The 27,984-nt window shown below is 37.1% G+C and overlaps 1 protein-coding gene across 2 annotated transcripts in view; it reads left to right on the top strand.

Moving 5' to 3' along the window:
* Positions 1 to 25,216, top strand: part of POC1B (POC1 centriolar protein B) — a 55,084-nt gene extending 29,868 nt beyond the window's left edge. For both annotated transcript variants that reach the window (XM_069858549.1, XM_069858560.1), the window contains 2 exons: positions 22,773 to 22,955; positions 24,163 to 25,216. In XM_069858549.1, the coding sequence (XP_069714650.1) occupies positions 22,773 to 22,955; positions 24,163 to 24,267 (288 nt within the window). In that variant the 3' untranslated portion in view covers positions 24,268 to 25,216. The remainder of the gene's footprint in view (positions 1 to 22,772; positions 22,956 to 24,162) is intronic.
* The last annotated feature ends 2,768 nt before the right edge of the window (positions 25,217 to 27,984 follow it).

Below are 27,984 nucleotides of genomic sequence, written 5' to 3'. Positions count from 1 at the left end.
CAACTTTTAATCCTCAAAGTAAGACACTGTTAGTTTATCTGTACTACATTTGTAGCAGGTGTCTTAATGCGAAATTTAGAAGTATATGTACTCTTAATTTATCCTATACAATTTGTTTTCCCAATGCTTCCCCAGTAGGCATCCATCTCTGTTTACATGAAGGCTTACACAACTGTTCTTCCTCAGGAACTTATTTTGAAAAGATCTTAGTTTAATGTCTTTCTAGCATGGCTTAACACAACTCCAGAATCCAGTAGAAGACTACAACAAAAGAAATTTTATCTTAAAAGCTAAAAACACTGCATATTTTCCTTGCCGTGCAACTTGAAATTTATTCTGATTTACACCCTTTCCTGCCTCCAGCCTTACATGGAAATAAACACCAATTGTTTTCAGTGAGGTTAAAGGGAGAGGAAAAGGAAGAAAAGAAAGAATAGGAATTTTATACATAGATCATCTCCTCTGCGGCCCAAGCCCAATTCAGAAGGGAACAGCCAATAGAGCATAATTCATGCATTGCTTCATGGTGCACAGTGGTTGTGTGTACTTCTTGTTATAGTTCCTCCAAAAGCACAACAGCTTTCTGTAGTCTGTGGATATCAAGTTTTCTTGCGACCTTGGACATCTATCCTTTCATTTAAACTGTGAGCTTTGCACGATATTCATACATTTTTCTCTACCAAAGAAAAGGTATGGCACTATCCCTTTGAAAAGAAGTCTGGAATTATTGTTCTCAAAGAAAGACAAAATTGTCCTGCTTGTGTTCCTTGTCCAAAAATCACTTGCTAGTTAGACTGAGCTCTACACTAAGGAGTGATACCGCTAGTAGAAGATCTTTGATAAAATTAACAGTTCCCAAACTCTCACATCAACTTACCTTCCTTGTTGCCAGATAGAGACATAACAAAGGCTGCTCCCTGAATAGTTATGGATTTTTTTCGTATCATAGAATTGTTTGGTTTGGAAGGGGCTTTAAAATTCATCTAATTCCAACCCTCCTGCCATGGGCAAGTTGCTTAAAGCTTCATCTGACGTGGCCTTGAAAACCTCCAGGTAGGGGGCATCCATGACATCTCTGGACAACCTGTTCCAGTGCCATTCTTCTCATTACTAGGAAATCCATATTTGAATGAACTGCCAACTCTATGATCCACACTCCTAATCACAAACATGGAATGAAATTAGGGAATTATGTGAAGAGATCCTATTTCTCCAGAGTTGTGAGGTAAAACTGTCTGCACCTTTTCCCATAGACAGGCATACCAAAAACTCTGGAATAGGCTCTGAATCTCTAATGCTACGTCTTACAAGAACACAGAATAAATGCAGTAAATAAAGAAACTCAGAAGTGTTCAGTGTGGTAGAATAAAAATAAGAATTTGTAAATTCTGCTCATCTTTTCAAATTAATCTCTTTCTGTCCAATCTTTCTCCTAAACAAATTTTTAGTGTCATTGTGGCTTACAGCACACACCAGACAGAGCTTTCTACTCTGTACACTGTGCAGATACAATTTGTGGGGCTGGGAGAAGAAGATAAGCTGCCTTCTCCCCACACTCTGCAGCTAAACATGTTCAACTGCTCTCAGGGAAGGAAAGTCTCCCATCCCTTCCAAAGGCTACATCTAATCCATCTGGAGCAATCATGAGGCAGCAGGCACAGTCTTTTCTCTTGCCCTTCCAAAGGCCTTCCAAAGAAGCTGTAGCATATACGAGCAAAATGGGTCACCTTCTGTCACAAATGCCAAAAGTATTAAGTGCTTGATATAGTGAACTGTGAGTTTCGGAACTTGCATTTTGAGCATCGGTTGAGGCTTGGGGGAAAAAAAGATTTGTGTACTTAATCTTAACAGCAATATGCTGTGATACCACAAGCATCAAATAAACACTAAGGATCAAATACATGAAAGTGAACTCAACATTTGTAATAAAAGAAGAATATGATCCAAATGGCCCTTGTGTTTTGCAGTGATGCTATTCTAGCTCAGCGTGTAACTGCTGGTTTACTAGGAGAGAACAGGAAATGTGGTGTGCTGCTACATAATTAGGTAATAATACATGTCTTGATGTTCCTTAATAGGCTTCATTATATTCTTTGAGTGAACTGGAGCTTGAGAGAAAGTCAAGTTTTCATTGGAGACAGAATTCTAAATTTGAGCATTGGAAAGTGCAAGAACATACTAGTTCCTATACTATTTTTAGCCTGCTTTCCTGAGGAAATGTATCTTATGAGATTGTAATGTTTATTTGTCTGTCTGTCCCGGCTACATAATTTTTGAATCCAATAGTTGGAGGGTTTTTTTTAACCAAGTTTAGAAATGAGCAGTTGGTAGAATAAGGAAACATATCAGTGCTACAGACTAAAAGGCCATTGGGCACTGAATGCACTGATGGTGAACTAGGCACAGGCTTGCCACTGGTGACCTGCCCTGTAAGAGTGTCACAGCAGATGTGGAAGGAGCTTGAGTTACTGTAGGACAGGAAGTACAGGAAAGGGATGGAACAGGAAAAATAAAAATCTACACCACTGCCTTCCCCCAGCCATGTAAAATATTAAGCTTCAATATTTAATTTCCTTACAAGGCAGTTTAATTATGTTGTCTTTGTCCATAGTGACACTACTAAGAGGTGCTGTTGCTGGGCTACTGGTGCTGTTTTGTAAGATAACTGGCTTGCTATACATGGCTTTTGGAAGTACCCATATTTTACTTTTGTATAGGGTATTACTCATGGCAACAGTGCAATACTTCAGGAATGCTTTTCAAGCCGATCCACGTCTGTATATTGTTCCTTTAGCAAATCAGCGCATTTCTGGGAACTAGAGGAATGGAAGTTCCAGGTATTATTTCTGTTTCAACTTCCTGAGATACTGTATGTGTATGCTCTGACCTTGTCTGCCCAAGCAGTGTTTTCCGCGGCTTCGGCTGGGAATCTAAGCTGTATTCACAGTTCTCACAGCTGATTCTGCGGCATGCAGAAAATGCCCGACAGCTATCAGCCCACACATCCAATAACAACTGGTTCCTTCCTCTTCCTGGGGAAGAGTAACATCCTCTGAGAAGAAGTGTCCCCTGAGGAATGCAGGAACAGCAGCAAGCCTTTCACACAGGAAATTACTACTATAGCACTTGTAGAAAAGTGTTTCTGTCACTTGGATTGTCAGTCTGTAATGAGCTTCCTGCTGACCTAGATGATGATTTACTAGGGATCTAAATGCCATTTGTGAGTCATTTAGCTTAATGGAAGTTAATGAAGTTAGCATTCAGTAGCTGTGTTACTCTGTAAGCACCTGTTTTATTTTTTTTCATGCAGCAGCACAAGTTAAGTCTTGAACTTTTTAGTACTCAAGGGACTCTAATAATTCTGAGATTGCACATTTTGTGGGACTGAGAAACAAAGGAGTGTTTAGATTCATTCATATTGTGTGACTCAGAAGGTTGAAAGATTTTATTTTTGTTTATCTTAAGTTATATAATAAAGCTGAGCTACAGATCAAGCATATTAGAAAACAAGATGCTAAAGCTAAAATACTGCCCTTGAATTATCCTTTGTTCTTAAATGCTACAGAAGTCTAAGTTTAGCACAGCATGTTTGCGACTGTGTGTTAGAACCTTGAATATAAAATGAAATATCTATATATATAAAACCGATATGTTATTCAGAATGGTTAATGCAAGTATGTTACAAAAGCAAATACTTTAACACTTATAATCTTTTCTTATTTTTCCAAAATGTTAGTACTTGTTCAAGTACTAGCAGATTTGATTTATCACTCGGATTACAGTGATACCTAAACCCATAGGGTGCTTTCTGCCTAAAAGCTTGTTTGAGTGTTTTCCAAATATATCAGTTGTTCTAATACAGCACATCTTTCCTTGCAAATCTTGCTGCATTACTTTGTAGTTTGCTGTAAGAGATGTAGTTACGTGCTTCATGTGAGCTAATGGAAATACTGAGTCAGATATAAAAATTACAGAGGTTGCTTAAAATGAGACTGAAACACCAAAACTTTTCAAATACAATTCAGCACCAAGGGCAAAAATGTTCCTTCATCAGATAGGTGTTTGAAATAGAAAATCTCAGAAGGCATCTTGGCTTGTATCTTCTATCAAAATAGTTTCGGGGTCAGAAATTAGATAGGACAATGCTAAAGAATGGTTTTACAGTCATTTTACCTTCACGGCTGGTATTTTTCTGGTTAATTCCATCCAAATAAATTCCCTGATCTGCTCAGCTATCCAAATACTAATACCAGCACAAAGGAAATAATTTATAAATTACCTGGTGATTTAAGTAGGAGATTAGTGCTGGCTGTAACCTAACTCAGGTTGACCAATGTCCATGGAGTCACGTATCCAATGTGATAGTGCTATAACATATATGTGTTACATTCATGACACATCTGAACATCATCTTTCTGAAGATACAATGGAAACACGCAAGCAAAGGAGGTGGTAGTAATGTCTTCCTTTTGTTCAGGTAGTAAGTGTTTTGGATCCAGTTATTTTTTTCAGCCTAAGAGGATTCAGCTTGAATTTGAAGCATTTTAAAATATGAGCTGAAAGTATATAGCATCAGAGGAAGGCAAGTGAGAAGCAGTCGGTGATAGCGATTAGAGTATTCTGCTGGAAGAGAAACACTGTCTTCCATTGCCATTATGCATTTTCCAATAAGTAGTTGGGCGGGGAGGAGGGTAGGAAAGGAAAAAGTAGGAACTGTGTGGCTGACACCATAGGTGAAAATACATGGTATCAGTGTTCTGAAAAGCTGTACCTGTTTTATATTTTTTTTTATTCCTTCACAGTATTGTACTCTGGTTGTACCAGCTGGGGTTGGTGCTAGGAAGGGCAGGATAGATAGATGCTTTCTTCTGGCATGTTCTGACTGCATGGAGATTGTGCTTCCTAAATGCTGAGATGTCAGTGCCTCACCGCACATCAGATACCTGAAGCACAGGCATTGCAATGCAACTTTGAGTTGACTATTACAGTATTTTTATTGTAGAGGAAGGCCTCTTTCTTGACTTAGAGATTTAAGAGAATTTATTACTTTATCCCTAACCTGTTCCAAGATAAACCAACATAAAATGTTTCTCACTGAAACGATTACTCTTCCAAGCCATGATTTATTCTTACAGGTGTTTCTTTATTTTTCACATGTCTCTTAGGACATGATTTCTGTGTCCATACTTCTAATTTTTGCCAGTGTAGTATGACAGTACAATACTACCTCTTGCTCAGTACTTTCAGGTAGTTATATAACTACACATAAGAAGTTAATGTAACTCACCCAATGAACTTACCACATGAAACTCTTATAAAATTTTACTTAGTTACATATTATGTAATTGTAATTCTTTGTAACGCTTCTGGTTTTTTATCATGTATTACTCTATGATGCTTTCATTTCTGATATTTTTCTGTTGTATGTTGCATTTTGACAGCTCTGTCAGGTCATATTGCCAAGTAACCCTGATAATTTTAATAGTTTCCAGTATGCCTTTTTGCCACCTGTAAACTTGATCTTCCAGGTCACTGGTACATTTTTCATGGGACTGCAACAAGAACAGATTTCAGTGGAATCACTAGATCCAGCAAAATTCTGTAGTAATCTTTTGATTTAACTGTTTTTGAAGAAAGACTAGCTAGATAATTGACTTTATACTGCATTATAACCTAAAATACATTAATTAAAATTGTAGCATGCCTATTATGGATTTGAAAAAAAAACCAGCTAAAACCAGTTCTCAAGCTGACTGTGACCTGTGACCACACAGTTATCCTGTTTATCTACTTTAGTTTAACTACTGATGGAATGTCAGCTTCCTCACTCCCCTGTATTTCTCCATTATTCCAGGATATATACAAAGTCAACATCACTACCTTACTTGTCAAGTTATTTCAAAACCATTGAGTTCAAACTATGTAAACCAGAATTTAAAATATTTTCATATAGTGTAAATTGTTTAACAGACGTTTTTGCTACAGTTGAAATAGAAAGTGTTTTGCTAGAAATACAATTACAGCATTAATTATCTTCCAGAATTAAAGATAATATACTTCATTAACCACTTTAAAAACTTTCTGCATCACTCTGCAACACCTCTAGCTAATAAGTATGCCATTACTAGGACTTTTTTTGTTCTATTGGTAAAGTACCAGTAATCCTTGAGTGACAGAAATAATGTAGCCTAGCTTCCTACGAATCTGTTTCACAGGTGACCGCAATGTTTTATTTGAAGCTTTTCCCTTGCTTTGAGGTAATTATAAGTTCTCTTTCTCTTGTATGCATTTTCTGGTCTCAATGTGTAAACTCATGCTGGATCCTTTTTCCCTGCGGGAGTTCTTACTGATTTCTTTCCTTTAGCTGGTAATCTATTCTCAGGAAATTTGTATGAAATCTCTTCCTCCATCAGACCCTCTTACATCTGCAACAAGTTCAAAATGTAAAAGTGCAGTGTGGAGACAAGCAGACAGAAATGATAGTCTCAGCATTGTTTCCATAGGAAACTGGGTTAAAATGTCCTTTTTATTGCTCCTAGTTCTAATGGCTATATAGTTTTTGCTGAGGGCTTCAGTTATCCTGATCAGCTGTGTTTCATCACTTCTAATTTATGGTCATTTGTGGTGTTCTGCCTTTTACAGCTGTAAAAAGCAACAGAATATTTTATCTGTGAAGGTTTTAAATCCCCAACAGGAATTTGGCATTTAGGACTGGAATGCCAGCTGTTGATATGGAATTTATAGTGCCAACTGCTTTTGGTTTTATTGTCATTTTAAACATCGAGTACAGAATGTGGCACACAGTAGACATATGCTTTCTTTCATATCCCATCTCCACGTCTTGACTAGACCACTGCCTGTCATAAATGATACTGTACGACTGATTACACGTTGTTTAGCTCTTCTAAGCAGTTACTAGCACACAGTCAGCTTTAATCAAATTACATTAATGAAGGGGACGTAGCAGTATAATATTCTGGTTTATATGCCTTTTAGCATAGTTGTGCTTATATTTCTTACCTATACCATAGTAGATGGTACTTAATGCAGTTTTTCATAATTCTAAATTAGTGAGGTATTTAAATACTATTTATTTATATATATATACATATATATATTTGTTTCAATTCTGTTATATCCCTACTCCAACTCTAACACTTACAACTAAACTACTTAGACAACTGTACTTTACTTTCAAAGAAAGTGGCACCTGGCTGTGATCACAAGGGAGGGCAAGCACATTTCAGAGTCTGAGCTGCTGTTGTTAACAAGAGTACCTTACGTGCAAGTGTTAGGTGTTTCACTTGACTGATCTCTGTGTTAATGTGTCTTTGATTATTATTATTAGAAATTATTTTCCTTAAGAGTAGGGACATGGGTGACAGGGAGCACCAGCGATGCTGTGTGTTCTCATTAGTGTGGGAAAAACGTTCTTTTCTACCTTGTGTGGGCACACAGTTCCATATATTCTTGCTATCACCAGGCTGCTGCTGTTTATAACACCACCAAAGTAATCTTCCTTTTGGAAATCTTAAAAGATTGAAGTATTCATACAGGAAAGGGAGGTTTTTATGTAAAAATAAAAGATGCCAAGAGTCTGTGACTTAGTCATCATTACAAAGCAAGAGGGATTTAACTTGAATCCATGGTAATTCATAACAAAATTTCTGTTCTGTTGCTCAGTAAAGCATCAGACCAATGCCAAAGAAATGGCAAATGGCAAGCAGGAATGGAATAAAAGCTACATGCAATAGTTTATTGCAATATAGTGACATAAGCAAGTTCTACCCTTGTGCTTCATCTCGGAGTACATGTACTGTGGCTTTCAGTTCTGTATGTGGAACATACTGATGCTCTTGTTTTGGCTGCCAGTATGATTAGTTACATTAAAAGCATGTTCCTTTACACCAAAATGAAATGCTTGACAATGTAGGTTTGGTTCTGGTCAGGACTTTGATATAGATTCATGTAATGAATGTGTGTGTATTTTGTTGCCCTGGGTGATGTTATAAATCATAAATTACCTTGCTATTTTCTACTTGTATACATTAAATGAAGAAATATGTGCCAATCCACAGTGAGCCTGTTCCTCAGAATCTCTTCCATGCCAAAGTTGCTACATGTTGGTGAATGAAGGAATAAGTGTCAGTCTTGTTTCTTGTGGGTTTTGTATCTGCTTATAGTACCTCAGCTTTTCTGGTCACATAAGCATCACTACAGAGAATGGAAACTGTGGGTGAAGTTTTCTCTTTTATCAAGAAAGGCGTGAGAGCGATGGGATTTGGAACACAAGGCTAAGAATTGTTACAGACACTAGGTGAGGTTGCTTCACTTCTACTGTTTGCCAACTGCCTTTCTGCACCTTGGTGACCATGGGATCCTATAAGAAGGGCTAAGCAGAGTTTCCACAAGCTACTGGCATAGTAACACTTTGCTGCTGAGTGAGACAGGAGTTTGTGATAGTGGTTTAGTTTTGGGTTTTTTCTCCTTTTGAATTGGTGGGAAGGAAAAGCTGACTGTAAAGCAGCCATCCATGTTACCTCACTAATAATATGGATCAGGATCTTAATCCATACAACACTACCACACAAAGAACTGAGAGAATGGGGAAAGCAGTTTGAAAAGTCATTATTTTCCTATTACCCTTCTTATAGCCTCAGGGTTCTATATTTTGGCTTTTTCCCCAGCATAATTTGCAGAAGTGGAGAACAAATGCCTAAATTTTAACTGCCTACTTCTGTTATTTTCAAAGTAGCTTGTCCATACTTATTTGACCTCAGTGATGGTGATGATAGGGTTGAGTGCGTGTGGGTAAAAATCAGTGCAATACCTAATAAGGTGGATATCATGGTGGGAGTCTGTTATAGACCACCCAGCCAGGAAGAAGAGACTGATGAGATATTCTGCAAGCAACTGGGAGAAGTCTCACGAGTGCTAGCTCTTGTTCTGTGAGAAACTTTAGCTTACCAGGTGTCTGCTGGAAGTATAATGCATCATAAAGTAATCAGTCTAGAAGATTTCTACAGTGTGCGGAAGACAACTTCCTAACACAACTGATGAGTGAACCAACTAGGGAAGGTGCCCTGCTGGACCTGTTGTTTGTGAACAGAGAAGGCCTCTTGTGAGAGGATCCCTGAGGCACAGTGATCATGAGATGACAGAAATCTCAGTTCTAGAAGAAGTAAGGAGGGGGGTCAGCAGAACTGTCACCTTGGATTTCCAGAGGGTAGACTTTGGACTCCTTAGAAGACTGGTTGATAAAATACCTTGGGGGGCAGTGTTAAAAGGCAAAGGATCCCAAGAGAGCTGGATGCTTTTCAAGAAGAAAGTCCTGGGGGTGCAAGAGCAGACAATGTACCAAAAAATGAGCCGGTGGGGAAGAAAACCAGCTTGGCTGGGCAGAGAGATCTGCGTGTATCTTTGAAAAATGAGGAAAGTGTATGAGCTTTGGAAGAAGGGGCATACATCTCAGGAACACTACAAGGATGAAATGAGATTGTGCAGAGGGAAATCAGAAGGGCTAAAGCCCAACTAAAACTTAGATTGGCTGATCTTGTGAAAGATAAAAATCTTTCTATAAATATATCAACAACAAAAGGAGGGCCATGAGAATCTCCATCCTCTACTGGGTACAGGGGGGAACAATAGTGACAAAGGATGAGAATAAGGCTGACGTACTTATGCCTTCTTTGTCTCTGTCTTTAATAGTAAGGTAAGAGGTTCTCTGGGTATTCAGCCTCCTGAACCAGAAGACGGGTAGGGAGAGCAGGACAAAGTTCCCATGATACAAGAGGAAAAGTTTAGAGACCTGCTCAGCCAATTAGATATTCACAAGTCTATGGGGCCAGTTGGAATCCAGTCAAGAGTATTAAGGGAGCTGGCAGAGGTGCTCACCAAACCCCTTTCCATCATATACCAGCAGTCCTGGCTGACTGGGGAACTTCCACTTGACTGGAGGTTATCAAATTTACAAGAAGGGCTGGAGGGAGGATCCAGGGAACTACAGGCCTCTCAGTTTGACTTTGATGCCAGGGAATGTCATGGAACAGGTCATCTTGAGTGCTATCACACAGCACACACAAGACAGCCAGGTGATCAGGCCCAGTCAGCATGGGTCTATGAAAGACACGTCCTGATCTCCTTCTGTGACAAAATACCCACTTAGTGGATGAGGGAAAGGCTGTGGATATTGGTTACCTGTACTTCAGTAAAGCCTTTGACACCATTTCTCACAGTATTATTGAGAAACTGGCTTCCATTGGTCTGGGTAATACCTTCTGCTAGGTAAAAAACTGGTTGGAGGGCCGGGCCCAAAGAGTGTTGGTAAATGGAGTTAAATCCAGTTGGAGGCTGGTCACAAGTGGTGTCCCCAGGGCTCAGTGCTGGGTCCAGTCCTGTTCAAAATCTTTATCACTGATCTGGATGAGGGCATTGAGTGCACTCTTAGTAAGTTTGTGGGTAACTCTAAGCTGGGTGGAAGTGTCAATCTGCTTGAGGGTAGAGAGGCTCTACAAAGGGATCTGAGCAGGCTGAATCGATGAGCTGAGATCAGTGGTTCAAGGTCAGGTGCCGAGTACTGCACTTGAGACACAAAAACCCCATACAGTGCCACAGGGTTGGGGAAGAGTGGCTGGAAAGTTGCCTGGCAGAGAAGGACCTGGGGGTGTTGGTTGACAGCCGGCTGAATATGAGCCAGCAATGTGTCCAGGTGGCCAAGAAGGCCAGTAGTATCTTGGCCTGTATCAGAAACAGTGTGGCCAGCAGGACTAGGGAACTGATTCTGCCACTGTACTTGACATTTATGAGGTTGTACCTCAAATACTGTGTTCTATTTTGGGCCCCTCACCACAAGAAAGACATAGAGGTTCTGGAGCATGTCTGGAGAAGAGCAACGAAGGGTCTGGAGAACGAGTCTTGTAAGGAGAGGCTGAGGATGTTTAGCTGAGAGTAAAGGAGGCTGAGGGGAGACCTTATCGCTGTCTACAACTACCTGAAAGGAGATTGTATCAAGGTGGTTGTTTTGGTCTCTTTTCCTATGTGACAGGCAATAGGATGAGAGGAAATGGCCTCAAGTTGTTTCAGGGGAGGTTCAGACAGGACATCAGGAAAAATGTCTTCATCACAAGGGTTATCTGACACTGGAACAGGCTACCCAGAGAGGTGGTTGAGTTCTCACCCCTGGAGGTATTTAAAAGATGAGTAGATGAAGTGTTCGGGGATATGGTTCAGTGGTGGACGTGTAGAGTTGGGCTTAATGATCTCTAAGTCTTTTCCAACCAAGTGATTGTGTGATTTTTATAAAAGCAAATGGGATTGTGGATGTGACCACAGTGATATTCAGAACATCTTTTGAGGCAGATGTGGGAAAGGTTTATGCTTTTACTTGGCTAGAGCATAGTCTGTATAAAAGTTTTGTCCATATTTATGCTTTTAAAAATATAAAAAGTCATAAAAGAAATTTATGGGAGTTGTCAGGTCTAAAATAAGAGACTGCTCAATGACAATGGTATAGATGGAAACTCCTTCTTGTACCTGAGGACTGGATTCGGTGATCAAGACCTCTTCTAGTAGTATGTTGCTGTGAAACTTTGGAATTAGAAATGTTCTTGGAATTATAACTCAGAGTCAGCCACCATTCCTATCCTTCCCCCTACCTTGACCACCCAAATTCAGTCAGAGTGGTGTTGCCATTTATCCCATGCCGACAGTCATCTCCAATGGTTTGCTATTTTTTGTCACTTGAAATAGAAAGAAATTGGCTAAGCTACAAATGCCAAGTGTCAAATAGGGAGAAGGTAAATCTTTAGAGCCCGGTAGCTAATGAACTGCTTGAGCAATGAAACCCACTCAGTTTATCACAGTATTATATTTTTAAATTGAATTCTGATTTTAATGAACTGGCAGAACTGCAGAACATATTCTTAAATCAGTAAGGTGTTTATTTTGGTTTCCTCAACGTTGCAGCTGTCACAGTCCAACAGTGGGAGAAAATTGTGAAGCGTTTCAAAATAAAGCTATTATTGGCAACCTTAATGCTTTAACTGTAATTTTTATCATTGAATTCCTATTTTAATACAGCCAAAGAGAACCTACCTACCAATCTTATGTGCCAACATATTTAGCATTTTAATTGGTACTGAACAGTGTGTGTATTTTGAAAGAAATTTGTAATGGAACCCTAATTAAAATAAATGATTTTTCAAGAGTATAACAAGCATGTCAGACCACTCCAAAATTAACATTTTTTTTGATATTTGTATGCAATTCTCAAATTTCTCAGTTTCTGCAGTTCCCTAATTTGATTCTTATCATGGTAAATTGTAAAACTCAACTCACTTAAGTACAAAATCATACTGGTGCTGCTAAAGCAATTGGTGAATATCCCATCTCTCAACTAAGCTCAGCATCATGGTGTATTTTTTTTACCTGGACAAATTGGACATCTTGTCCGAACCTTCAGTGTCTTGCTAATGCTAAGCACTGAAATAGCTTGGTGTAGACTTTTGCTTCTTCCTCTGGGTATTAAATGAAATTTAACAGCACCACATAAATATGACTTTTCAGACATTTTATTTTGTGCCACAGGAATTTCCTGTGACACTTTTTAAAGCATTTTATGTCATTAGTAAACCTTTCTTTGTTATCCATTATAGGTGTAACATTTTATTGACAAAAGCCTTGGTCAAATACTGGGGAAGAATGTTCCTCTATTACATAGGGAAGTATGTTTTTCCTGGCTATAGTCAGAGGATTTCAGTTTGCAACTGTGAAATACTGGACATTTCTTTTTTTTCCTAATAGTAGCATCTGGGTTTTTGGCAAAGTCTTCAAGCAATTGTTCTGACTCTGCTGAATTTAACTTCGGACTCTGTCATGCTGGATTGCTAACTCAGTTTATAATGCTTTTTACTCCTTGATATTTTCTTGTAAATAATTGGAATTGGAAGACATTTTGTTACATAGAAGCAGGTCCTAAAACCCAGTGGTATTGTTGGTAGGCAGTTGGTCAAATGGTACACCCTTCTGTTGTTACCTCTGCTCTTGAAGGGAAGTCGAAGCTGCCAGGTCTCAGCTAATGAGAGATTTCTCTTTGAATCTTTCTGTGTGGACACCCTGCATCTCCTAGCATTCCCTAATGGGCGACAAGCTAGGTTTGTCTATGCAACAAAGTTTTGTTGACATGAGTGATGTTGGTATGAAGTACCAAAAAAAAACCCCAAAAAATTCATACTGTGGCCCTGACGTTGTTACCCTGACAAAAAATATTTGTACAGGTGCAGCTGTGCCCACAGAAAGGAGCTTCTGTTTGCTTTGCTTATAACTTTGAAAGACGGTGGTGTGTAGATATGTATACGAGTATATACTTAAATATGGCAAAAAGACCTTATGTGCTCCTTCTGCAGCAGGGGGCTCTGCTTATGTAGTATGTGTGCGTGCATGAAAGGAGGCTCTACAGCATACACAGCTCTACCCTGGTTCTCCTGCGCAGCAGCCTCCCACTGTTGTGAAGCAACAGACCCCTGCTCTGTGGAGACTGGAGCACAGGGACTGCAGATCTTCTCGCCTTTCTGCAGAGTTTAGGAGGAGGTTACTCATGCCCTTCAGTCTTTAACCTTGTCCCAGCAGTCTGTCTTTTCAGGATTCTGTCTTCAGTAATTTTTTGTTCATTCTTATTGAGAGGTGGAGTTTAAGATAGAAATGCATTCTTTTAGCTCTTCTCATTTACATAAAGTGTAACTTATTAAGATTAGTTTTGCTTCAACAGGTTAAATGTGAGACACTTAGATCTAAGAGAATTCAATACATATTGAAAAGAACATATTTTGGTTTTCAGAATTAAACTTAAGAAAAATTGCTTTAGTTTGGTTTCCCTAGGAGTTAAAGCCTTCAGGAATGAGAAATTTCTTTGAGTTTGTTGAACCATCTCTTTTCATTGTAAATTCATTTTGAACCGATACCAGTGAAAATACTAGGTGATTTTGCCAAACATTTGAATGAGACAGATGAAGTGCTAGCACTTACACATATTTCAAGACTCTACACAATAAATCATGCTGTTACCAGCTATTGTTTCTTTGTAAAGTTTAGTTAGACTTATTTAGCTAGGGATTGGCCTAAGGCAGAGACTTTCACTTAGTTTCTCAAGTGGGGGAAGAGGACAGAATAGAGTCATAAGCAGGCAATCCAAAAGCACAGCTGACATCTCTGAGTAGATGTGTTCCTGGTGAGGATGCTGTGTTGTCATGGACGCTCTGAGATAACCCTGCCTTCTTCCCTCCCTGTATTTGATGCTTCATTCATCTAATGCCCTCCATGACCATATACAATCTGCTACTTGGTGTATAGAGAATTTGCTGTCTTGCTGGGAAAATCCTAGCAGTTTTTATGTCTGTTTTTATTTGTTAGCATTTGTAGTATCAAATATAGCAGAATATTCTATTTATAGTATTCAAAATGAGTCCTTGTCCATATAGGGTTATTCATTTGCTCACATTATTTCTTTTCTCCTATCTCTTCAATTATGTTTCCAGTTTCTGTTACAAGTATTCTTCCTGCCCTCCTTCAACTTTTCCCCTTCCTAGTATGGATAAGAAGTTCAAGCGGAGTATATAATATAATTTTTATTAGGACTCTATATGGATAAAAAGGAGTCATCACTTGAAACTTTAACATTGATTTTAGCAAGAAGATGTTCCTGTGAATGTGCACACATGCAGTCCCAACTAATTTGCCCAAATTAAAATTGGCTACTTTATTTTGTAACTAAGTAGTGGGAATGTTCCTGTGGTCTCACGTTATCTGTCCTCAGCTTTACAAAGCTTTCTGCTGAAGGTAGATTGAAGATCACTTATTATTTTCTCTTACCTTTATTCCAGAGGGTACATATTGTTATTTTTAGTGAATGTGGTGCAAGTATTTTGGTAAAGTGTTTGAATTAGGTCTGCCATGTATACGTTATATACAGAATTGACTTCCTGGCAGGGAATTTCTCACCTTTTGAAATAGAACCTTTAATGATTTCAGCCTAGTTTGTGTGGAGTGTCTATGACATTTATTTATTTGTTTATAATTAGATTTTCAGCAGTATTGCTTTCTTTACAGGGGAAATCTTCAGTTTTCTCTGTATCCTTAACACATAGAGGCTTAATTAGAACTTCTTTGATGGGGCTGTTTTGGGGTTTTTTTTTTCCTCCTTTACAAGCTGCGTAGCTACTGTATCTAGGTTCTATATTTCATTTTAAGGGTCAAGTTTATCTAAATAAAGTGGAAATGAAGTGTAGCTATTAAGTTTCTGTGGATTCCTTTATGGAATCAGAGTCTGTGCAGGGAACTATTGCAGTTAGATATGAACATCAATACTCAAACTCAAAAAAAATTAAGCAGCAATGGTAAATAAAACTTCTGGGGGAAAAGCTGATGTAATGAAACCACATAGCCAGTTTCATTATGTGTGTAAAAGAACATTTTTATAGTATGATTTCTTTACATAAAAGTATCTATTCAGAATATTTTGAAATGTGCTTGTAAACAGAGAAGTTTATTATTTCATGCCGTTGCAGCAATGCAAAATTTAACATAACTGTAATCCAGGTAGAAGTAAATAAATCTGATTAATCAGACCATAGCTGTAAGATCATCAGGATTTCAGTTAATTTCATATTGATAGTTTTAAGAAAACTATTTAGCAACTAGTTTTCATTGTACTGTACTGGCCTCGTGATCTCTATAAACTCAGCTAGCTTAAGGCTGAATTTGTCATTTTTCAGACAAAGAAAGTGATATTGCATTTGGGGTAAAAACACCTTTATTGCCAAGGAATACGGTCTGATAGGCTGTCTTGGTTTGTTGGCTGTGAGTTTGTATCCTGATACTAGGTCCTAAACTGATGATGCACTACCTTCAGTGATTATACTTGTGCTGAAGAGGAGATTGAATATTTCCTTGTCAGATTGGATGAGGTGCACTTACCTTAAGCATTTGCAGTTTTTATTTTTAGCTTGGACATTCTTTTAAGAGCTTGAGAAGATTAGATGCATAATAAGCCATGAAGGACTTTCAGTTAAATGTGAAAATCTGGTTTATGAATTGTTCTGAAAGAGGTCTGCTCAAGCTAGAATTCTTGGTAGAACTTTGCTTTAGATACGCTGTTTATCTGTACTTTACTGCTCGAATGCAAAACTGCATTTAAAGCTTGCCAGTACGTTTTGCCAGAACTACCTCATCAGATAGCAAGGGGCAGAAATCTGAAGTTTAGCACATGGGAGGTTTTTGCTGTGCTCATTCATGTGTGTGAGAGGAAATGAAGAGTGCTGTCATCAGCTGAAACTACAGGGAAGTTTTCTGCAGTAGAAACTGATAAAACAGATTGTTATTTAGCATATTCAGTATTAGCCTAATAGAGATCTGGTTTACGTGGATCACTTATTGGATGAAAAAATCAAAGCAATAGAAGCGAACTGTGAATAATTATCGCCTTCAAAAAAATGGAGAAAAAACCATCTCCTGAATGGTTCGATTTGATATATCCACAATGAACTATTTTAGTTGCAGGGCAAGTTCACAAGATGGAAGAAAGAGCAGTAATCTTAATAGTACTGTTAATTCTGAGAAACTTCCCATGATTTCAAAAAACTAAAAAGCACAGGAAATCAGGGTCTGGTGAGATGGGAGACTACGCTGCTATGCCTTTGCTCTTTGGTCTGTTTGAGCTTAATGCCCTGCTTATGAGTAATTGTTTGTAGTTGTTTTAATCACAGTATCAGAAATGTTTTAGTATTAGTAGACAAATGTACCATGTGTTCAAAATTTAAAGGATTATTTTTAAAAAGCAGACCATGCCAATTTTTGTGATTCATTAGGAAGCTTACCAATGTCATGTTTTCATATAAGCCCATCTTAATTATAACATCTTTAAAATATTCATTTGGAAGCTGTGGTCTGTATTTTCCAAATTGAAAGTGCTTAGAAGATTGAAGACTAATGATTTTCAGTTGAGTGACAGATACTTGTATTTTTTCATGTTTTTTGTCCCTGAGGGATTTTTTTTCCTCTATAAATAAAACTGCTCAGGCATCTTTATCTCAGGCATCTTTATATATTGATGCATTTTACTCAGATTCTATTCTTATACATCATGAAGCAAAGGGAGACTGGGATGCAGTGCTTGTTTCCATCTGATCTGTGATTGTTTCATGGGAAAATATTTTGGAACAGGCAAAGGTGATAAGGTTATGTGTGAGGATTTTTCACAAATTGAGTACTACCCACAGAGTTTTGACTATTTTGCTTGATAGAAAACAAAGATAAACAATTGTTTTGCTGTTTGTGACATCATTTATAAGCTAAGTTTAATTTTCTACTGAACAGCCACTTGGTAATGTCATGGTAATAACTTCCTATTGATTAATTAAATCTGTTCCTTCTCCTCCTTATTTGTAACTCTCATAAAGTTGCCCAAATGTGAGTCCATTTTATTACTAATGGGCTGTGAATGGAAACACTGTACACATTTTAATTTTCTTTTTAGATTTGCTCAGAAGTAACAATTTAAAATTGATTGCCTTATTCGAATTCATTCTCTCAAGATTAGCTATAGCTCTGAAGTTTTTCAGAATGATTTTGGTTTTTTGCATTGAGGTATTTTTACTACATTGCTGGCAACATACAGAATTGTTTAGCAGTATTTAAAGTACTTTAGAAAAGGGCTAATTTGGAGGAAAGGGAACATCTAGTTCTTTAAACACTATGTAAAGCAGGCTGTTGGATAGGAAGAGTTTCTTTAAAGAGAACTTTATAAAAAAGATTGTGCTGAATGAAAGTGGTGGATGTGAACTGATCGGCATCTGAAAGTAAAGGAAATCTACTGAGACTAGTGTCCCTCCATTGTAACAGGGTTTTGGTGTTTGAGTGTGGCATTAGACTTAAGAAGTTTTGGACCCTTCACTGAATTGGAGGAGATTGTAAGTTTCGGCACTGGGAAAGATCAAAATATAAAGCAGGTATCTCAAGGATATAGCAGCATACTTCATGTCTGACAACATTTAAAAATCTCTACGAATTTCCAGGATGTGGTAAAAATGACAACCATTTTGGCACAACTTAGCTAATTTGAAAATTTGAAACTCTCTCATTTAATTTCTTTCCTACTAATTTTGAAAATTCAATTATTTGCTTATCTGTATCTGAACCTTTCAGATTTGACAAACATCAAGACTATTGCCTTATTTGTATAAGCACTTTTGTATTGCTGTGTCCCTATACATCTTTGAGTATATAGCAGAAGAATCTCAATTTCCTGCTTAACCCAGTAAATTACAAGAAGATTTCCAATACTCTGACTTGGCAATGTTGGTGGCAATTTACTGAGCTACAAAGCATTTTTCATAGCTTATTTGTCTGATAAATTCAGTTTTTGATCAATTTTACTGTAACAAAAGTATGTGGTGAGATTTTTAATAGTTTAGCATTTGCTCTGTTTACCTGAATTGAGAGCATTCCTCCTTGGGTTGGAAGAATCTGTCTAGGTTGGCTTTAGTGACAAAATTTCTAATCACTTTCTGTGAGCTTAACCCAATATTTTTACTTTATTTGCACTCTGAAGTACAGCAGGCTTGGTTGAAAAGAAACTGAGAAACAGCAGCCTCAGAGCAGAACTGTTTTTAGAAGAACTTGTCTATGTTCAGAAACGTCAGATTGTTCTCCTCTCCTGCTCCATTAATTTTAAATCTTTATACATCAAATCACAGACAGCAAATTTTGAATTTGAGTGTCATTGAATGTTATTTTTTTTGTCATTAAGTACTTGAAAATTAATAGATTATGCATAGGACACTGAACTTGCAAAGCAGTATGCTTTTAAGCAAAGTCAGAGAGTATCAGTTGAATTTTATGGTTACATCTGTTTTGTCTGTGTTATTCAATTATTATACCTGTATAATTCAAATGGCAAGAAAATGAATATACTTCTCAAAACATTAGTACAAGTAGCTTTGTTGACATTAGACAAACTATGCTAGGTTTATTTCCAATGAGTTTATTGTTGGTGGTGTCTGGAAAGACATGGGTTCCAGCCTGGGTCTTTCTCACATTTCTGGAATTCACATTCTTATTCTTCTTTGGACCTAAGGAGTGTGAACTTGTAAAGCAGGATTAACCTCAGGTGAGAAACGCTGGCAAATGGTTTCCCCGAAGCTTTTAGCAACTTAATTACTTCTGAGACCCCTACCTCTTCCTTAGGTTTGATTAAAATCAGCAAAAGGTGCCAGCATTTTCAGAGGACGCATACAGGTGTGTCCAAAGAATAATTGCATGAGCTTTACAAATGGTTCCTGCACCAACTGGCTGTTTTTCACTGACACTTAACTTCCCTCATCAACTGCCTGCCTTTCATAAGGCATGTGACAACCAGACAGGTTTACTGCTCCTTGCAGAATATACAGTGCTTGAGTTCTACCTGTCTTTCCTGCAACATGTCTCATCTACCCTGCCTCCAGTTTTCCTGAAATTTGTCACAACTTAATCAGTGCACCCTCTACCTCTCTGTCAAATTTTAGCTGATCCTGGTTGAGGTTTGGAAGCTTCTGGGCAAGCAGTCAAGATTTACAGGCAGAATCAAGGTTTCTGTAATCTCACTATCTTTCTGTAGAAATCTCATTAAAATGTCTATTCTAACAGATTCTCCTGTTATAGTTAAATACAAGGATGTTTTTCATAGTATGATAGGTCGTAAGGCAGGAATTCTTTAATGTATGGCAATATTTTTATTTTAACATTTGAATGCCAAGCCAAATTGAGCTTAATCTTTTCCCTGTTAATCAGCATTTGAGACTATCTCCGTCTTGTGATTTAGTTAGCGTGCCAAAAAGCTTCCATTAATCCTGTTTCCCAAGGACCTCAGATATAACTTGGTGAGTCAGAACACAGTGAATCTGAGCTCTTCCAGGAGTGAATTAATGGTATCTCCTATAACAAAATCTGCAAAAGGAAGATACAGACAGTCTTAAGATGCAATAATCCTATATATTTCATGCTCATCTAAAAGCACGTGGGATATACTATGAAGCAGAATATTTGGAGATATTCAGAACTCTTTCTTTTGAGGACTTCTAACACTTTAAAGCAAAGTAAAGTTAAATGGGAAATTTACTTTCTGCCTACCTTGTCCAAAAATCAAACCATTTGTATTCTATTTCATTTTGTGCTAACAAGTGACTCCTTCACAATATAAAATTCTTTGGAATCATTTGAAGTTGATAACACAAGATTTTTTTCAAACTGAGAAGAAATTGAAACTCATGGTACTGGAGAGAAAGAAGTAGTTAAACTGTTATGTTTGGGGTGGTAAAGTCCTGGGTTTGAATCCTTTCTCCTACAGTATTTTTATTCATTTTGTCCCATTATATAAAAAAATATGAAGCCTCTCATGAGAACAGGATTTACCCGTTCCTAGCTGTTTATCCTAACCACTGAACTAAAGGTGCTTTTTGTTGACCAATAGCAAAAGTCAAACCAGCACAGCTGGAGAGAATGCCTTTTCTTCCACAGTTTCATGCCTTTCTGACAAAGCATCATGCTATGAACCATGAGTTTAAATAGCTTTAGACTGAGAAGGCCAGTTCTCTGTAGCCCAATGCTAATGTAACCATTAGGATGTCCTGTAGAAGAGCCACGGATGTTTAATGTTCGAAAACTGTAGTTTGATGTCTTGCACACTTCTAGTTTTTGACATAATCCAGTATCAATACAAATCACTGGTGGATTTCAATATTAGTTGCATCAGACTTTTATTACTTGACATGCTTTGTTTGTTTGCATAAGTCAGTCACCAGGCACAAAAATTGGGCTGAAAAGGAACTGGAGTTGTCTTCTAGTTAATTTATCTGTTTCTTTCATCATAATGAATTCAATGAAAGTGACATATCACTAAATACCTTGGTACTATCAAACCTTGAGAAGGATTCCGTGTGGTTTTGTAGCATTTTAAGTTAAGGTCTGAAGTACATGCATGGATATCTCCCCCTATCCCTATCAACACCATCCTTTACACTTCTTGAGTTCTTGCCTGTGGGCTGAGACCAGTCCTTGCAGAACTTAACTGCACAATGGATCTTTTAACCCTGACAGGACGGTGAGACTTTATTTACCCTCCTTTTCCCAAGATACAATAACCTACCACAGCCTCTGCCTTCAGCCGTTCCCCTCCCTGGACCTTTTTGGTTTGCTCTTGTGCTTTGCTAGTAAAAAGAAACCCTCTTTCAGATAGGTGTGGGCACAACTTGTCTGTTGCTTAATTCTCTTTCATGGATGTAGATAGTACAACTCCAGCACTTCAGGAAGAAAAGATTTCCGAGTATCAGCAAGTCCAGAGAACGGAAGATGTTACTTGGTCAAAACTGTGCAGAACAGCACTGAAGACACAGGAATAGTGCTGTGGATAATGTAGCAGTATAAATTCCTAATAATATTGATATGATTTAGTATTACCTATATTTAATATCATGACATTATTGTAGCAGTAGTATTTCATCCATCACTGTGATCCTGCCTGATTCAAAAGGCAGGGTCAACTACACATAAATCATTCTTGGCAGAAACTCATCAACATGCCTAGGTAATCTTATAAAGGTTTGCCACTAATTCTGCGTAGCAATTTATATTCTACAAGATTATTTTATAGACATAGGAGATTTTTTTTTTTAATGCCGACAATGATTTTAAGACTCTTTTGAAAATCTATTCAGTTTTATAACATACATATATTTTGGGTACAACATAAATATCGTGTACTTGAAATACATCAGGTAAGACTAAAATTTCCCCTTTCCATAGCTAATGGATATTTTTATCAGCTGATGATAAATTTGAGAGAAACGGTTAAATTCTAATAATTTAAAAGTTTTATGGATATTGAAAATATAATTAGAGATAACAAAACTTAACTACCTCAGCTTAAAACTAAAATGATCTGAAGTTTTCAAAGAAATCTTAAAGCCATCATAAATTGGGTTAAGTTGTTATGAAGGGCCTTCTAATGATTTAGTGATAATTTAACCTTTTGTGACTAAAAAGTGCCATCAAGGACTTCAAGGCACAAACAAAACCAGAAGTGGTTGGGCCGATCATGCTCTCTCACCATGGAGTAATGTTTATACATCCAAGCTTTCTCTCTTAACTTTGTATTGTGTGGGTCTTTTCTGTTGTTTCCTCCTCTCTTCTGAAGAAATCAGTTTCTCAAAAGGTAACGGCACTGAGTAAACAACTAAAAACTACTTTTTTTTTATTATTATTATTATGAATCAAGATTAATTAATACTAAACAAAGGTTTCATACTGTGATGTTGGGAGGAACCCTCATGATCATCTAGTCACATATGGATTTTTCATCCATATGACTGCTGTGAATGAGTTCCTTTGTGGACTAGAGTTATCTTTTTGAAAAAAAACTCCAGTCAACAATCGTATTTATTCAAGCTTTAATTCAAATGCTAGTAATACAGCATGTAGTTCCTCAATCGTACATATCCGAAACCTGAAGACTGCTGAGCTTCCTCTTATTGCCTTATCCATCACTGCTGAAATTCTTTCTTGGGTCAGACTGAATTTGACCTGGTACCGGAAGCAAGCCTGAAAGCCTTTGTGTGTGTACATGTATGTGTTCATAGATTTTTTTAAAGAATATTAAAAGCCAGACCTTTCTGCCTGTCTTCTTGTATGGTTCCAATTGAATGAAGACAAAGGCAACTGCATCTTCAAATGATGTTTCTGTGTTCAAGGATGATGTCGGCAGTGAAGATCTGCAGTATTCCTCTGCTTCAGTCTTGGCAACAAGTTCAAAAAGCAAGTCTGAGAATGAGAGCGAATCAGCTGTGCATAATGTGGACAAGCAAACAGGCATCTCTTCCTCCCTGGGTAATGCTTTGGAGCAAATTGTGGAGCAGCTGGATATTTTAACTCTAGTAAGTATGCAGTTACAGGTAACACTTGCAGTGGAAAATGCTAACACTGTCATTGGACAAAAAAATCCAGGAATCATGTTCATAAATCAAAATATTAAAGTCAGTTAAGTATGTGCTTTGTTTTTTTTCCTTTCAGCAAATATTGATCACATGTATTGTATTTGCTAAAGTGAAAACTTCCTGCTACATAAGCATAAAGATTATTGTATTTTTAACTCTGGAGGAAAAGTCACTGTTTTTCAGTAGTGAGATGTAACATAGATTTACCAGAAGCCAGTTGTTTACCAGAAATTGTCAGATCCCAGCCTGAACAATAATGCATTAGCAGGAGATCAACAAAGTAAATTGGCAATGTACCATTAAATCCCTTTTCAAACTTAGTGTTCAAGGTGTTGGCTTAGGGTAGAAATCTACCTAGTGGCATAACTCCTAGTGTCAGTGAAATTGCACAAATACTAGTTTCTGCCAGTGACTCTGCGTCACTTGTTTGCAAATGCTCAATACTTCTTTTTAGTAATCCAGATTTAACAAGTCTGTGTTCTAAGATGCTACTCTATAGTCTGTAATATATTAACAATAAACCGAATCAAAAGAGAGTGGCTAAGGTTTTATTCTATGTTCTTTTGCAATATATATATATATGTTAACTCAAGAAATAAGTTTTGGGAAGTATGGAGTCAAGTCATCAATAAGCTGAAAATTATTTGGGTGGCAAGTTGGATTAAAAAGAAACTGCCACCCTGTGTCCAGAAATCCACCTTTTCTGGTGAAGGTGATCTCTTGGAGAATGCCTTTTAATAGTAGACTTTTTTCTCACTTCCTTTTTTTTTTTGCAATGCCTTAGAAGTTTCTTCTAGGTTTTTGGAAGATATCATTTGGGGTCACCAGTGATGGCTGTTTCTTGATTGAAATATGGATGCAAGTTTTCGATAGTATTTCAGAGTAATTTATATATGCATATATGTATTTCTTTCTGTCAGAGAAAATATTTTGTGAAAACCATTTTAAACCTCTAGACGATATCCATAGATACAAACCCATTATTTCAAAATACAGTTATAAATGGTGGAATAGCTAAGGAAAAACCATCTTAGCATATTTTTTGTTCTTGAGTTAAAATGATTTTTCATGTTACTGTGTTGCACACTTTCATAATACTGTGTGAGTAATATAAAAGCAAATTGAAATTACTGTCCTCTTCATGCAGACTATTTCAATCCTGGAACAACGTCTGACTTTGACTGAAGATAAATTGAAAGAATGCTTAGAAAATCAGCAAAAATTGTTACTTCAGGGAAGACAGGAAGAATAAAAGATGAAAACGAACTGTATTGATGAATGTTTCATATATTCACAAGAAAAATAATAAATGTTACTTTATTGGATTTTGCTATAAGCAGAAAAAAAAATCCTCCATTTCTAATAAGTCACTGTAATAAAAACTGAAGAAAAAAATATACAACACATTTGAAACATTGGTAGCAAGCAGATGTTGTGGTTATGTATTTAATAAAGTGTAGCCCAACCAGAACTAATATTCTCTAAAATTGTTCCCGTTGAACATTACAGAATTCTTATTTCAACCTAATAAAGTCTTTAAATACAACTAAGAAACAAACTACACATTTTTAGATGAATAGTAATTATTATGGAAGTGCACTGTGCAGGTTTTTTAACTCAGGTAAGGACTGTGAAAATAATACTCTTTGTACTGGGCAGCATTACTCAAACACCTTAATTAAATAAGACATAATTAGGCCTAACTCCAAAAATGCCAGAAGGTTTCTTTTTCCCTTACATGCTCTCAAATACTTTACCAAAAAGTATCAACCGTTACTCTGCATCTTCTAAACATATTAATGATGATTGCAAATAGATGTAGTGCAAACACTTTTATTTACCAATAGGAAAATGAAGTAACTTAAACTTTGAAACTATAATTTCATCTGTGTGAATTCAGCTGCCAGACGAACACTTCTGCTTATGTCATCCCATCAAAATTAATTTTTCATATTCAGAAAACTAAAAATCGGCTTCATGCTTCTGAAGAATCTATTTGAACCAAACACAAAATTATGTGAAATCTATATTATAGATGCAAAAGATTCTCATCCTTCAAGGACTTCCACAGGTGCTCGAGCTTTATGTGCTGTGAATGTCTCCCATTAGTTTTGTGTGTTATGAGTGGAGCTATAAATCAGGGAAGGCTTTGCAATGTATGAGTTTGGTTTTATTTTTAATTAAAATGCAATTTTTAGGAACATGATTGTAGGTCTTGTTTTTTAATAGAAAACATCTATAATTTTTTATGTCAATAATAAATGGCAATTGCAGAACATTGTAAATCCATAATCAAAACTAGGGAGTCATCCATTTCTGCTACATTTTGTATCTTGAAAAATAGGACACTTGAAATGGGGGGAGTATTTTAATCCAATTCTGCAATTGACTGTATATAGATAAAGCCCATTTCCCAGGCTGAACCTCATTAACATCAAAAGACTTCAGCTTAAGTATAGAAGCTCACTGTGCAAATACTATTGTGGTTTAAGCCAGAGCAATGAGCAGTCAATTTTTCTTTTACAACTTTTCATTTTCTCTCATAGTAATCACCTTCAGACAACCAGACATCACCTCACTCGCTAGGTAAACTCTGAATTCTAGCAACAAGTACTACTTATTTTCAGCTCAGTCTTGAGTAGATCTGTATCACAAAGCAGTCTCTTAAAGAAATTTTTGATGCAACTATTGCTATGAGACATCCTTGCCATGAATCTTTTGTGAAAGGATAGTCTTTTATATTCTAATATATACAGCCTGACCTTTGATTATGCAATTGCTTATAATGCCATATAACACATAGTTATGTAAATACTGTCTTTTAGGTCAGATGTACTTTGCTTAAGGCATTTGCAAATACTCTTCTGGTCTTTGCTTTTTCTTGGCTCCATTCATAGGCACAAAACCATGTAGCTATTAAATACTTTTTCTTGTTTCTCATTTGCTGTGAATGGACTATAGATATAGGTTTCTAATCTGTAGATATTTTTCTGGTTAAGCTTTTCAGGATTATTTATCAACAAGATTTGGACTTTTTTTTTTTTCACTTCTGTATGTTTTAATGAAATCTCTGCTGAAATGTTCCTATTTGCCTTAGCTCCTGTCACTAATTCTTGTAATTCTATGAGGTGGTCTGTTGATATTGAAACTTGATATGCACGTCACTTGGGATGTCTGTATAGTTAGAAATAGTTGTTTGAGAACAGGATGGAGGTATTTTCCTCAAGCTGTTACAGCTCTCCTAAAACACAACCAACACCAGCTAACACAATATTTCTTATAAAGAAACTTGATGTGAGCTAGTTATTCTCAGGATCTATATATTTTCAAATAAAGCTATGGAATGGAAGAACATCCTTTAAAAGCACCTGAAGAGTCTGCTTAAACTTTCAGAAGCATTTACTTTAGGGTTTGTGCTCTGGCAAATAAGTGATGACTTGGCTAATTTGAATTATCTTATATAGCTAGAGAAAAATTACTGCTGTTTAGCTGTAGGTTATGTAGGTCTTAAAGATTTCAAAAAGTATACCTGTATTGCAGACTGAAGTACTGAAAATCCATCCTTGTTCTAAATGAGCTGAACCACATACATCATGCAGTCCAGCTTTCATGGAGTAAAGCCATCCCTCTGATTGTAAATGTAAATAGGCTGTCCTGTTGGGAGAAAGACTGCTTCCAGCATCCAAGGTAGCTACTGCAAAAATGGCTTAATCACTTATTAAAAAAAAAATAACACCAGTCTCTGAATGACATGCAGTAGATCCCCAAGGTTTGTGAGGGAGAGAAAAAAAGCAGGAATAAACTCTCCTGCTGGCACATGCCACTGGAAGACTATCACTGGAGGAACCCAACTTCAGATTCCTGAAGTGTCAAAGTATTATGCAGCATCTGGGGAATTCATCGTGTGTACCACTGCAGGCATTTTGAAACAAAAGTGCTATTCCAAATTGAAAGAAATGCTCTTAGTAACTACTGTGTCTCAAATGTTACTTCACAGTATCATAGAAACATTTTGGTTGGAAAAGACCCCTCAGATCGTAGAGTCCGGCAGTAAACCTGATGCTGCCAAGTCCACCCCCTAAACCATGGCCCTAAGCATCACATGTACATGGTTTCTAAATACCTCCAGAAATGTTGACTCTACCACTTCCCCAGGCAGCCTCTTCCAGTGCTTGACAACCATTCCAGTGAAGAAATTTTTCCTAGCATCCAGTCTTTTTCTTAATATCCAGCCCAAACCTCCCCTGGCTTAACCTGAGGCTGTTTCCTCTTATCCTATAATTTTCTTCTTGGGAAAAGAAACCAACACTCACCTCACTACAACCTCTTTTCAGGTAGCTGTAGAGACCAAGCAATAACATTTCCCCTTGGGCTCCTTTTCTCCAGACTAACAACCTCTGTTCCTTAAGCCACTCCTCACAGGACTTGTTCTCTAGAACCTCCACCAGCTTTGTGGTTGTTTGGATACATTCCAGCACCTTTTTCAAAGTTTAGATGTTAATTTTAACGGAATTCTTATCCTGAGCATTACCTATAGCACGATGTTGGGGCAATAAGGATATTTTTCTCAGTTTTTCATTTTTTATGACAAGATGCACTTCCCTTGGGAGTATGTTTAGAGGTTCCCAATTATTACCATGGCAGCAGACACCAAATGGTTTTATGTTGCGACACTGAACCATAAGGCAGTTCACTTTTTCTTTTGATCTGAACATCTAGGTTTTAAAATACCAGGGCAAAACCACTGAGACAACAGACTGTGCCAATAATCCATTGTGTTTTATGGTCCAACCTAATAACTCAAACTGTTCTGTTATTTTTCTTTTTTATTTTTGAGTGGTTGTTTGATTTGAGGGGTTTTTGTTTTGTCTTTTTATTAGAAACCAAACCCACATCACCACATTCTCCAAAAAAATCTTCATTCAGTCTTTACTTTTTACTACTGCTGACACATTTTTTTATAAACTTA

The sequence above is a fragment of the Phaenicophaeus curvirostris genome, chromosome 1 (assembly GCF_032191515.1).
Source record: "Phaenicophaeus curvirostris isolate KB17595 chromosome 1, BPBGC_Pcur_1.0, whole genome shotgun sequence".
NCBI lineage: Eukaryota > Metazoa > Chordata > Aves > Cuculiformes > Cuculidae > Phaenicophaeus > Phaenicophaeus curvirostris.
This window is presented reverse-complemented; position numbering and strand designations above follow the sequence as displayed.